General features: G+C 41.3%; 1 protein-coding gene across 1 annotated transcript; it reads left to right on the top strand.

Annotated features, from left to right (window-relative positions):
* Positions 1-248: 248 nt before the first annotated feature.
* LOC122930495 (gastrula zinc finger protein XlCGF57.1-like) lies at positions 249-8,061 on the top strand. Its single transcript, XM_044283943.1, has 3 exons — positions 249-298; positions 6,167-6,244; positions 6,743-8,061. The coding sequence occupies exons 2-3, from the start codon at positions 6,193-6,195 to the stop codon at positions 8,059-8,061; spliced, it is 1,371 nt and encodes a 456-aa protein (XP_044139878.1). The 5' UTR covers positions 249-298; positions 6,167-6,192.
* Positions 8,062-11,612: the final 3,551 nt, after the last annotated feature.

Below are 11,612 nucleotides of genomic sequence, written 5' to 3'. Positions count from 1 at the left end.
CTACCTGCACTCACCGCTCTTCCGCCTCCTCAGACAGAACAGCCAATAAATGTCAGTTCTAGAGCCGGGATTCAGATCCATTCACTGCAGGTATAAGAGGTATTAATGCTATGGGTGTCGGGTGGAAACTCCGCACTGCACACATTAATACACATCATGCGGCTCTTCCCTGAGATACCGCTGCTCCACTGCTCGCTGTCCGTGCTAATAAAGTTATCACAGTGAGGGGGGGGCCGGAAGTGATGCCGGGAGAGGTCACGTGACCCGAGCGCGGCGGAGGGGAGGAGCCAGCAGAGAGGTAACATGTATACAATGTATCTATATAACAGTCTGTATGTGTACAATGTATCTATATATCTGTGTCTGTCGGTGTACATTGTATCTATATAACTGTATGTGTACAATGTATCTATATAACTGTATGTGTACAATGTATCTATATAACTGTCTGTGTACAATGTATCTATATAACTGTGTGTGCACAATGTATCTATATAACTGTCTGTGTACAATGTATCTATATAACTGTCTGTGTACAATGTATCTATATAACTGTCTGTGTACAATGTATCTATATAACTGTCTGTGTACAATGTATCTATATAACTGTCTGTGTACAATGTATCTATATAACTGTATGCGTACAATGTATCTATATAACTGTATGTGTACAATGTATCTATATAACTGTGTCTGTGTACAATGTATCTATATAACAATGTCTGTGTACAATGTATCTATATAACTGTCTGTGTACAATGTATCTATATAACTGTATGTGTACAATGTATCTATATAAATGTCTGTGTACAATGTATCTATATAACTGTCTGTGTACAATGTATCTATATAACTGTATGTGTACAATGTATCTATATAACTGTATGTGTACAATGTATCTATATATCTGTGTCTGTCGGTGTAGATTGTATCTATATAACTGTATGTGTACAATGTATCTATATAACTATGTGTACAATGTATCTATATAACTGTGTGTGTACAGTGTATCTATATAACAGTCTGTATGTGTACAATGTATCTATATAACAGTCTGTATGTGTACAATGTATCTATATAACTGTCTGTATGTGTACAATGTATCTATATAACTGTCTGTATGTGTACAGTGTATCTATATAACTGTATGTGTACAATGTATCTATATAACTGTCTGTATGTGTACAATGTATCTATATAACTGTCTGTGTACAATGTATCTATATAACTGTCTGTGTACAATGTATCTATATAACTGTCTGTGTACAATGTATCTATATAACTGTATGTGTACAATGTATCTATATAACTGTATGTGTACAATGTATCTATATAACTGTATGTGTACAATGTATCTATATAACTGTATGTGTACAATGTATCTATATAACTGTCTGTGTACATTGTATCTATATAACTGTGTGTGCACAATGTATCTATATAACTGTCTGTATGTGTACAATGTATCTATATAACAATGTCTGTGTACAATGTATCTATATAACTGTATGTGTACAATGTATCTATATAACTGTCTGTGTACAATGTATCTATATAACAATGTCTGTGTACAATGTATCTATATATCTGTGTCTGTCGGTGTACATTGTATCTATATAACTGTATGTGTACAATGTATCTATATAACTGTGTGTGCACAATGTATCTATATAACTGTCTGTGTACAATGTATCTATATAACAGTCTGTGTACAATGTATCTATATAACAGTGTCTGTATGTGTACAATGTATCTATATAACTGTCTGTATGTGTACAATGTATCTATATATCTGTCTGTATGTGTACAATGTATCTATATAACAATGTCTGTGTACAATGTATCTATATAACTGTCTGTGTACAATGTATCTATATAACTGTCTGTGTACAATGTATCTATATAACAGTCTGTATGTGTACAATGTATCTATATATCTGTGTCTGTCGGTGTACATTGTATCTATATAACTGTATGTGTACAATGTATCTATATAACTATGTGTACAATGTATCTATATAACTGTGTGTGTACAGTGTATCTATATAACAGTCTGTATGTGTACAATGTATCTATATAACTGTCTGTATGTGTACAATGTATCTATATATCTGTCTGTATGTGTACAATGTATCTATATAACAATGTCTGTGTACAATGTATCTATATAACTGTCTGTGTACAATGTATCTATATAACTGTCTGTGTACAATGTATCTATATAACTGTATGTGTACAATGTATCTATATAACTGTATGTGTACAATGTATCTATATAACTGTCTGTGTACAATGTATCTATATAACAATGTCTGTGTACAATGTATCTATATAACAATGTCTGTGTACAATGTATCTATATAACTGTATGTGTACAATGTATCTATATAACTGTATGTGTACAATGTATCTATATAACTGTCTGTGTACAATGTATCTATATAACTGTATGCGTACAATGTATCTATATAACTGTATGTGTACAATGTATCTATATAACTGTGTCTGTATGTGTACAATGTATCTATATAACTGTATGTGTACAATGTATCTATATAACTGTGTCTGTATGTGTACAATGTATCTATATAACTGTCTGTGTACAATGTATCTATATAACAGCGTCTGGACCTGTATGTGTACAATGTATCTATATAACAGCGTCTGGACCTGTATGTGTACAATGTATCTATATAACAGCGTCTGGACCTGTATGTGTACAATGTATCTATATAACAGCGTCTGGACCTGTATGTGTACAATGTATCTATATAACAGCGTCTGGACCTGTATGTGTACAATGTATCTATATAACAGCGTCTGGACCTGTATGTGTACAATGTATCTATATAACAGCGTCTGGACCTGTATGTGTACAATGTATCTATATAACAGTGTCTGTATGTGTACAATGTATCTATATAACTGTCTGTGTACAATGTATCTATATAACTGTGTCTGGACCTGTATGTGTACAATGTATCTATATAACAGCGTCTGGACCTGTATGTGTACAATGTATCTATATAACAGTGTCTGTATGTGTACAATGTATCTATATAACTGTCTGTGTACAATGTATCTATATAACTGTGTCTGGACCTGTATGTGTACAATGTATCTATATAACTGTCTGTGTACAATGTATCTATATAACTGTGTCTGGACCTGTATGTGTACAATGTATCTATATAACAGTGTCTGTATGTGTACAATGTATCTATATAACTGTCTGTATGTGCACAATGTATCTATATAACTGTGTACAATGTATCTATATAACTGTGTCTGGACCTGTATGTGTACAATGTATCTATATAACTGTCTGTGTACAATGTATCTATATAACTGTGTCTGTATGTGTACAATGTATCTATATAACTGTCTGTATGTGTACAATGTATCTATATAACTGTGTCTGGACCTGTATGTGTACAATGTATCTATATAACTGTCTGTGTACAATGTATCTATATAACTGTGTCTGTATGTGTACAATGTATCTATATAACTGTCTGTGTACAATGTATCTATATAACTGTGTCTGGACCTGTATGTATTCAATGTATCTATATAACTGTATGTGTACAATGTATCTATATAACTGTATGTGTACAATGTATCTATATAACTGTATGCGTACAATGTATCTATATAACTGTATGTGTACAATGTATCTATATAACTGTCTGCGTACAATGTATCTATATAACTGTCTGCGTACAATGTATCTATATAACTGTATGCGTACAATGTATCTATATAACTGTATGTGTACAATGTATCTATATAACTGTATGTGTACAATGTATCTATATAACTGTATGTGTACAATGTATCTATATAACTGTGTCTGGACCTGTATGTGTACAATGTATCTATATAACTGTCTGTGTACAATGTATCTATATAACTGTGTCTGGACCTGTATGTGTACAATGTATCTATATAACAGTGTCTGTATGTGTACAATGTATCTATATAACTGTCTGTATGTCCACAATGTATCTATATAACTGTGTACAATGTATCTATATAACTGTGTCTGGACCTGTATGTGTACAATGTATCTATATAACTGTCTGTGTACAATGTATCTATATAACTGTGTCTGTATGTGTACAATGTATCTATATAACTGTCTGTATGTGTACAATGTATCTATATAACTGTGTCTGGACCTGTATGTGTACAATGTATCTATATAACTGTCTGTGTACAATGTATCTATATAACTGTGTCTGTATGTGTACAATGTATCTATATAACTGTCTGTGTACAATGTATCTATATAACTGTGTCTGGACCTGTATGTATTCAATGTATCTATATAACTGTATGTGTACAATGTATCTATATAACTGTATGTGTACAATGTATCTATATAACTGTATGCGTACAATGTATCTATATAACTGTATGTGTACAATGTATCTATATAACTGTATGTGTACAATGTATCTATATAACTGTCTGCGTACAATGTATCTATATAACTGTCTGCGTACAATGTATCTATATAACTGTATGCGTACAATGTATCTATATAACTGTATGTGTACAATGTATCTATATAACTGTATGTGTACAATGTATCTATATAACTGTATGTGTACAATGTATCTATATAACTGTGTCTGGACCTGTATGTGTACAATGTATCTATATAACTGTCTGTGTACAATGTATCTATATAACTGTGTCTGGACCTGTATGTGTACAATGTATCTATATAACTGTCTGTGTACAATGTATCTATATAACTGTGTCTGGACCTGTATGTTTACAATGTATCTATATAACAGTGTCTGGACCTGTATGTGTACAATGTATCTATATAACTGTCTGTGTACAATGTATCTATATAACTGTGTCTGGACCTGTATGTGTACAATGTATCTATATAACTGTCTGTGTACAATGTATCTATATAACTGTATGTGTACAATGTATCTATATAACTGTGTCTGGACCTGTATGTGTACAATGTATCTATATAACTGTCTGTGTACAATGTATCTATATAACTGTGTCTGGACCTGTATGTGTACAATGTATCTATATAACAGTGTCTGTATGTGTACAATGTATCTATATAACTGTCTGTATGTGCACAATGTATCTATATAACTGTGTCTGGACCTGTATGTGTACAATGTATCTATATAACTGTCTGTGTACAATGTATCTATATAACTGTCTGTGTACAATGTATCTATATAACTGTGTCTGGACCTGTATGTGTACAATGTATCTATATAACTGCTTCTGGACCTAAATGAGTATCTATATGTGTGTATGTGCTGTATATGTGTGTCTCTGTGTAGTTTTGTTTGTGGTTTTCATATATTGTGTTTGTGACTAAAGCAGTGATATGTAGAGGAGCTTTCTGAGCAGATCTCAGTGTGGTGAAGCTATAGTACATAGTGTCCGATGTTAATGCTATGATGCTAAATCGCGCAGGGCAAAGGCATTTTCCGGAGTTCCGGTGACGAACCGGGCTCTCATGGGGCTGACAAGAAGCCCGGTGACCTCACCGGCACTGACGGGCAGGCTTGAGTGCTGCCCTAGCCTGTAAAATGGCTAGGGTAGCACTAAAGCCCGCCCATCAGGGCCGGTAACATCACCGAACACACTGCCGGGCGGAAGCTTCCGCCCACAGTGTGTTATTGTAAAAAAAAGAGTACAATCCAGAGCAGGGCAAGGGAGTGCATCAGAGTATGAGATGCTCCAATGCTAGCCTCAGGGGGCTTCTTGGGTGAAATTATGGGTATTTCCGGGTTCAACTCTGAACCCGGACAACCCCTTTAATCAAAAGGCGGGAGGAGTGTGCACAAGGGCTGTTACAAAAGCTTTGCTCCAAGGGTTCAGCCCTGCCCCCTGGTGCTCCAATGTGCTCATTTGCATATGAATGAAAACACAAATCTCTGAAGCTGTTTAATATACAGTATAGTAGTAATCAGCATGATGAGCCTCCATCAGGCAGAATAGAATTGATCCTGGTGACAGAGCCACTTGATGGGGTGACGTGGTATCTTCCAGTGACTTGTCCTTGTTTTGGGGATCGGTTTCACAGCCTGTAACCTACATAATATTGTGTGACTGTTCTTCTTCTCATCTCACTTTCCTACTTTCATTAACACTATAAACCTCTATACTTTTCCAGCAGACACGTAAACAAGAGAAGGGACCATGGAGGACCCAGAAGAGCTGACCAAGAGCCGCTCACAGGCCTTATCCATCGGTGGGTATCACGGCTGTAGGTGCCAGCATTGTGTTGAGGGACCTCTGCTCATCCATGTGAACCAGACCTCGTTCTTCCATCCACAGTCACATACATATCAGAAGGTCAAGCGTTAGGAATCTGTTCGCTCCACTCCATGACGAGTGACGAGTAAACCTCTGTAGGTGGACAATACCTGCTTCTCGTAGAACCACATGTTGGTGATAACTTCCCCTCCTGGCACCATTGGATTCATCTTGTCTTCCACATTCGCACACGCATCTTTCATGGTTGCTCATGGGTTTCCCAGGCAATGGTGCTGCAGCTTTGTGCTGTGTAATCTATTCCACAAGCTGTAGCTGCTAATAAGGGCCACGTAGCGGCGCGGTGCTGGGGTGACTCAGTAACGTGGCAGTCACAGTTGGGAATCTCCGGGATACTCTCAGTCCATTCCACACAGTAACAGAGCTAGTTGTACAGATGAGCCTGACCTAAATGTGATTCATTATTATCCCACAGACAGAAATGCTGCACATGGCACCGTCAGCACGTGTCCGAAGAAAGAACCACAGAGACGACGTCGAAAACCAGCCAAAACGCATCGCAGCCTGACAAGCAGCTCCCCAGAAAGACTGTCTTCAAATCTATTGAAATGCAGTGAATTTATTGTCCGGCCGCAAGACAGCGACTTATACTCTGGCAGTGAAGGCTCTGTGCTGGCTGCAGACAAAGTGGCTGCTGCTGATGACCCCTCTATAGGTGCCACCAAGGGTGACACTACGATATCTATAAAAACAGAGGTCCACGGTGCCAATGAGGAGTCTGCTATGGCATCAAATGTGAAAAAACACTCCATAGACAGGACGCCAAGATCACAAAAAAGAAGTAGTTCTAAGGCAAAGCCATTCCTGTGCACAGTGTGTGGAAAAAGGTTTAGCCAGAAATCCTTGCTCATCCAACATCACCGAAACCACACAGGAGAGAGACCCTACCCATGTCTGGAGTGCGGCAAGGGGTTCACCTCCTGCTCCCTGCTCATTCGCCACCATAAGATACACACAGGAGAGAAGCCCTTTTCCTGCCCAGACTGTGGAAAGCGATTCAGCGAAAGCTCCCAACTTGTTCGCCACCAGAGGACCCACACGGGTGAGCGGCCATACACCTGTATCGAGTGTGGCAAAAGCTTTAGTGAAAGCTCCAAGCTGGTCATTCACCAGAGAACACACACTGGAGAGCGTCCATATTCCTGTAGTGACTGCGGGAAGAGCTTCAGTGTGCGCTCCCATCTCATCACACATAAGAGAACACACACAGGGGAACGCCCATACACCTGCAACGAGTGCGGCAAGAGCTTCAGCGAGAGCTCCAAGCTGGTCATGCATCAAAGGATACACACAGGAGAGAAACCATACACATGTACCGCCTGTGGGAAGAGCTTCAGCCAGAGGTCAGTGCTAGTGACCCACCAGAGAATCCATACAGGAGAGAAACCATACACCTGCCCGGAATGTGGCAAGTGCTTCATTGATAAGGTGGGCTGTGACCGGCACCGTGTCACCCACAGTAATGAGAAGCCCTTCCAGTGCCTGCTGTGTGGCAAAAACTTCAGCCGCAACTCTGATTATAACAAGCACCAGAGAACCCACACTGGGGAGAAGCCATACTCCTGCATGCAGTGTGGGAAAAACTTCAGCTGGAGCTATCAGCTGGTCCGACACCAGCGAGTTCACACCGGCGAGAAGCCATACACCTGCATCGAATGTGGCCGCAGCTTCTGCTGGAGCTACCAACTAGTGACGCATCAAAAGACTCACTCCATGGAAAACTCCTACATGTAGATGTATTGTGCGGAGTGGAATGTGCTGCAGCAGGTATCTAGTGTCTGCCGCCCGGTCCATGCATCCCGTATGTAGGCGTCTGATCGGCAGCTTCTTATTGTCATAGACTCCTGAGGACTACATGGATTTCTGTAGAGAAAGGATCACTGGGAGTTTAGACTCCAGACCTTCTGCCATTAGCATCAAGCTGACGTACAAGATGTCACAGCTGTATTCCTTTACTGTAGACCCCTGCCCCCACCACTTACTGACCCGCTTAGGGTTTGGCATGTGCAAACTAAAAACTACAGGTCAAAATATTATAGACTGATGACTTTTATGGAAGCCATAAAAATATCTTCAGAAAATGGGTACCCGAGGGAGAAATGGTGACAATGTGGTACCTGAGCGGGAGAAATAGTGACAACGTGGTACGTGGAGGGGATAAATAGCGACAACGTGGTACCTGGGGTGAAACATGGTCACAATGCCGGCAGCTGACTGGAGAAATGGTCACAATGTTGTTAGCTGGGTTTTCGAAATGATCACGTTGCCGGTAGCTGACTGGAGAAATGGTCACAATGCCAGTAGCTGGGAATAGAAGTGGTCTTGATTCCAGTGCCTGGGGGCAGAAATGGTCACAATGTTGGTAGCTGGGTAGAGAAATGGCCACAGTGTCTATAGCTGTGTGGAAAAGTGGTCACAATGCTGGTAGCTGGGTGGAGATATGATCACAAAACCGGTAGCTGGTTGGAGAAATGGTCACGATGTTGGGAGCTGGTTGGAGAAATGGTCACAATGTCGGTAGTTGAGTGGAGAAATTGTCGCAATTCCAGTAGCTAGGGGGAGTAATGGTCACAATGGCGATATCAAGTTGGAGAAATGGTCAAAATGCTGGTGCCTGGGTGGAGAAATGGTCAAAATGCTGGTGCCTGGGTAGAGAAATGGTCTTGATTCCAATGTCTGGGGGCAGGAATGGTCATGTTGCTGGTAGTTGGATGTAGAAATGGTCACAATTTTGGTAGCTGGGTGGAAAAGTGGTCACAATGCCGGTAGCTGGGTCTAGAAATGATCACAATACCAGTAGCTGGGTGGAGAAATGTTCACAATACCAGTAGTTGGGTGGAGAAATGTTCACAATACCAGTAGCTGGGTAAAGCAATGGTCACAATGCCGGTAGCTGGGTGGAGAAATGATCACAATACCAGTAGCTGGGTAAAGAAATGATCACAATACCAGTAGCTGGGTAAAGAAATGATCACAATACCAGTAGCTGGGTAAAGCAATGGTCACAATACCAGTAGCTGGGTAAAGCAATGGTCACAATGCCGGTAGCTGGGTGGAGAAATGATCACAATACCAGTAGCTGGGTGGAGAAATGATCACAATACCAGTAGCTGGGTAAAGAAATGATCACAATACCAGTAGCTGGGTAAAGAAATGATCACAATACCAGTAGCTGGGTAAAGCAATGGTCACAATACCAGTAGCTGGGTAAAGCAATGGTCACAATTTTGGTAGCTGGGTGGAATAGTGGTCACAATGCCGGTAGCTGTGTAGAGAAATTGTGACATTACTGGTAGCTGGGTGGAGAAATGGTCACAGTGCCATTAGTTGGGTGGAGAAATGTTAACAATGCCATGAGCAGGTTAGGGAAATGATCATATTGCCAGGAGCCGAGTGTAAAATTGGTCACATTGCTAGTAGCTGGGTGGAGAAATGGTCACAGTGCCGATAGTTGGGTGGAGAAATTATCACATTGCCGGTGCCTGGGTTGAGAAATGGTTACAATGCCACTAGCTGGTTGGAGAAATAATCATATTGCCGGGAGCTGGGTGTAGAAATGGTTACAATGTCGGTAGCTGTGTGGAAAAGTGATCACAATGCTGGGAGTAGAAATGATCACATTGATGATGCCCTGATGGAGCAAATTATCTTGATTCCAGTGCCTGCAGCAGAAATGTTCACATTGCCAGTATCTAGATGGCGAAATGGTCACATTGCCGGTAACTGTGTGGAGAAATGGTCACATTGCTGGTAACTGTGTGGAGAAATGGTCACATTGCCGGTAACTGTGTGGAGAAATGGTCACATTGCTGGTAGCTGGGTGGAGAAATGGTCACATTGCCGGTAACTGTGTGGAGAAATGGTCACATTGCTGGTAGCTGGGTGGAGAAATGGTCACATTGCCGGTAACTGTGTGGAGAAATGGTCACATTGCCGGTAACTGTGTGGAGAAATGGTCACATTGCTGGTAGCTGGGTGGAGAAATGGTCACATTGCCGGTAACTGTGTGGAGAAATGGTCACATTACTGGTAGCTGGGTGGAGAAATGGTCACATTGCCGGTAACTGTGTGGAGAAATGGTCACATTGCTGGTAGCTGGGTGGACAAATGGTCACATTGCCGGTAACTGTGTGGAGAAATGGTCACATTACTGGTAGCTGGGTGGAGAAATGGTCACATTGCTGGTAACTGTGTGGAGAAATGGTCACATTGCCGGTAACTGTGTGGAGAAATGGTCACATTACTGGTAGCTGGGTGGAGAAATGGTCACATTGCCGGTAACTGTGTGGAGAAATGGTCACATTACTGGTAGCTGGGTGGAGAAATGGTCACATTGCCGGTAACTGTGTGGAGAAATGGTCACATTGCTGGTAGCTGGGTGGATAAATGGTCACATTGCCGGTAACTGTGTGGAGAAATGGTCACATTACTGGTAGCTGGGTGGAGAAATGGTCACATTGCTGGTAACTGTGTGGAGAAATGGTCACATTGCCGGTAACTGTGTGGAGAAATGGTCACATTGCCGGTAACTGTGTGGACAAATGGTCACATTGCTGGTAGCTGGGTGGAGAAATGGTCACATTTCAGGTAGGTGGATGTAGAAATTGTCACTATGTCAGTAGCTCGGTGGAGAAGTGGTCACATTGCTGGTAGCTGGGAGGAGAAATGGTCATGTTGCTTGTAGCTGGGTGTAGAAATGGTTAGATTGCCAGTAGGTGGGTGAAGAAGTGGTTACATTGCCGGTAGATGGGTGGAGAAATAGTCATGTTGCTGGCAGCTCGTGGAGAAATGGTCACAATGCTGGTAGCTGGGTGGAGAAATGGTCACAATGCTGGTAGCTGGGTGGAGAAATGGTCACCTCGCTGGTAGCTGGGTGGAGAAATGGTCACCTCGCTGGTAGCTGGGTGGAGAAATGGTCACCTCGCTGGTAGCTGGGTGGAGAAATGGTCACCTCGCTGGTAGCTGGGTGGAGAAATGGTCACCTCGCTGGTAGCTGGGTGGAGAAATGGTCACCTCGCTGGTAGCTGGGTGGAGAAATGGTCACCTCGCTGGTAGCTGGGTGGAGAAATGGTCACCTTGTTGGTAGGTGGGTGGGAAAATGGTCACAATGCCGGTAGCGGGGTGGTGAAATGGTCACAATGCCGGTAGCGGGGTGGTGAAATGGTCACAATGCCGGTAGCGGGGTGGTGAAATGGTCGCAATGCCGGTAGCGGGGTGGTGAAATGGTCACATTGCCGGTAGCTGGGTGGAGAAATGTTCTTAATTCCAGTGCCTGGGAACAGAAA

This window comes from Bufo gargarizans, chromosome 3 (assembly GCF_014858855.1).
Source record: "Bufo gargarizans isolate SCDJY-AF-19 chromosome 3, ASM1485885v1, whole genome shotgun sequence".
NCBI classification, from domain to species: Eukaryota; Metazoa; Chordata; class Amphibia; order Anura; family Bufonidae; genus Bufo; species Bufo gargarizans.
This window is presented reverse-complemented; position numbering and strand designations above follow the sequence as displayed.

What these genes read in the sequence shown, in the direction of transcription:
- LOC122930495 (XM_044283943.1), top strand. Translation starts at nt 6,193, where the DNA reads ATGGAGGACCCAGAAGAGCTGACCAAGAGCCGCTCACAGGCCTTATCC. An exon ending in CTCACAGGCCTTATCCATCG is followed by an intron (nt 6,245 to 6,742) that starts GTGGGTATCACG and finishes ATTATCCCACAG; the next exon opens with ACAGAAATGCTGCACATGGC.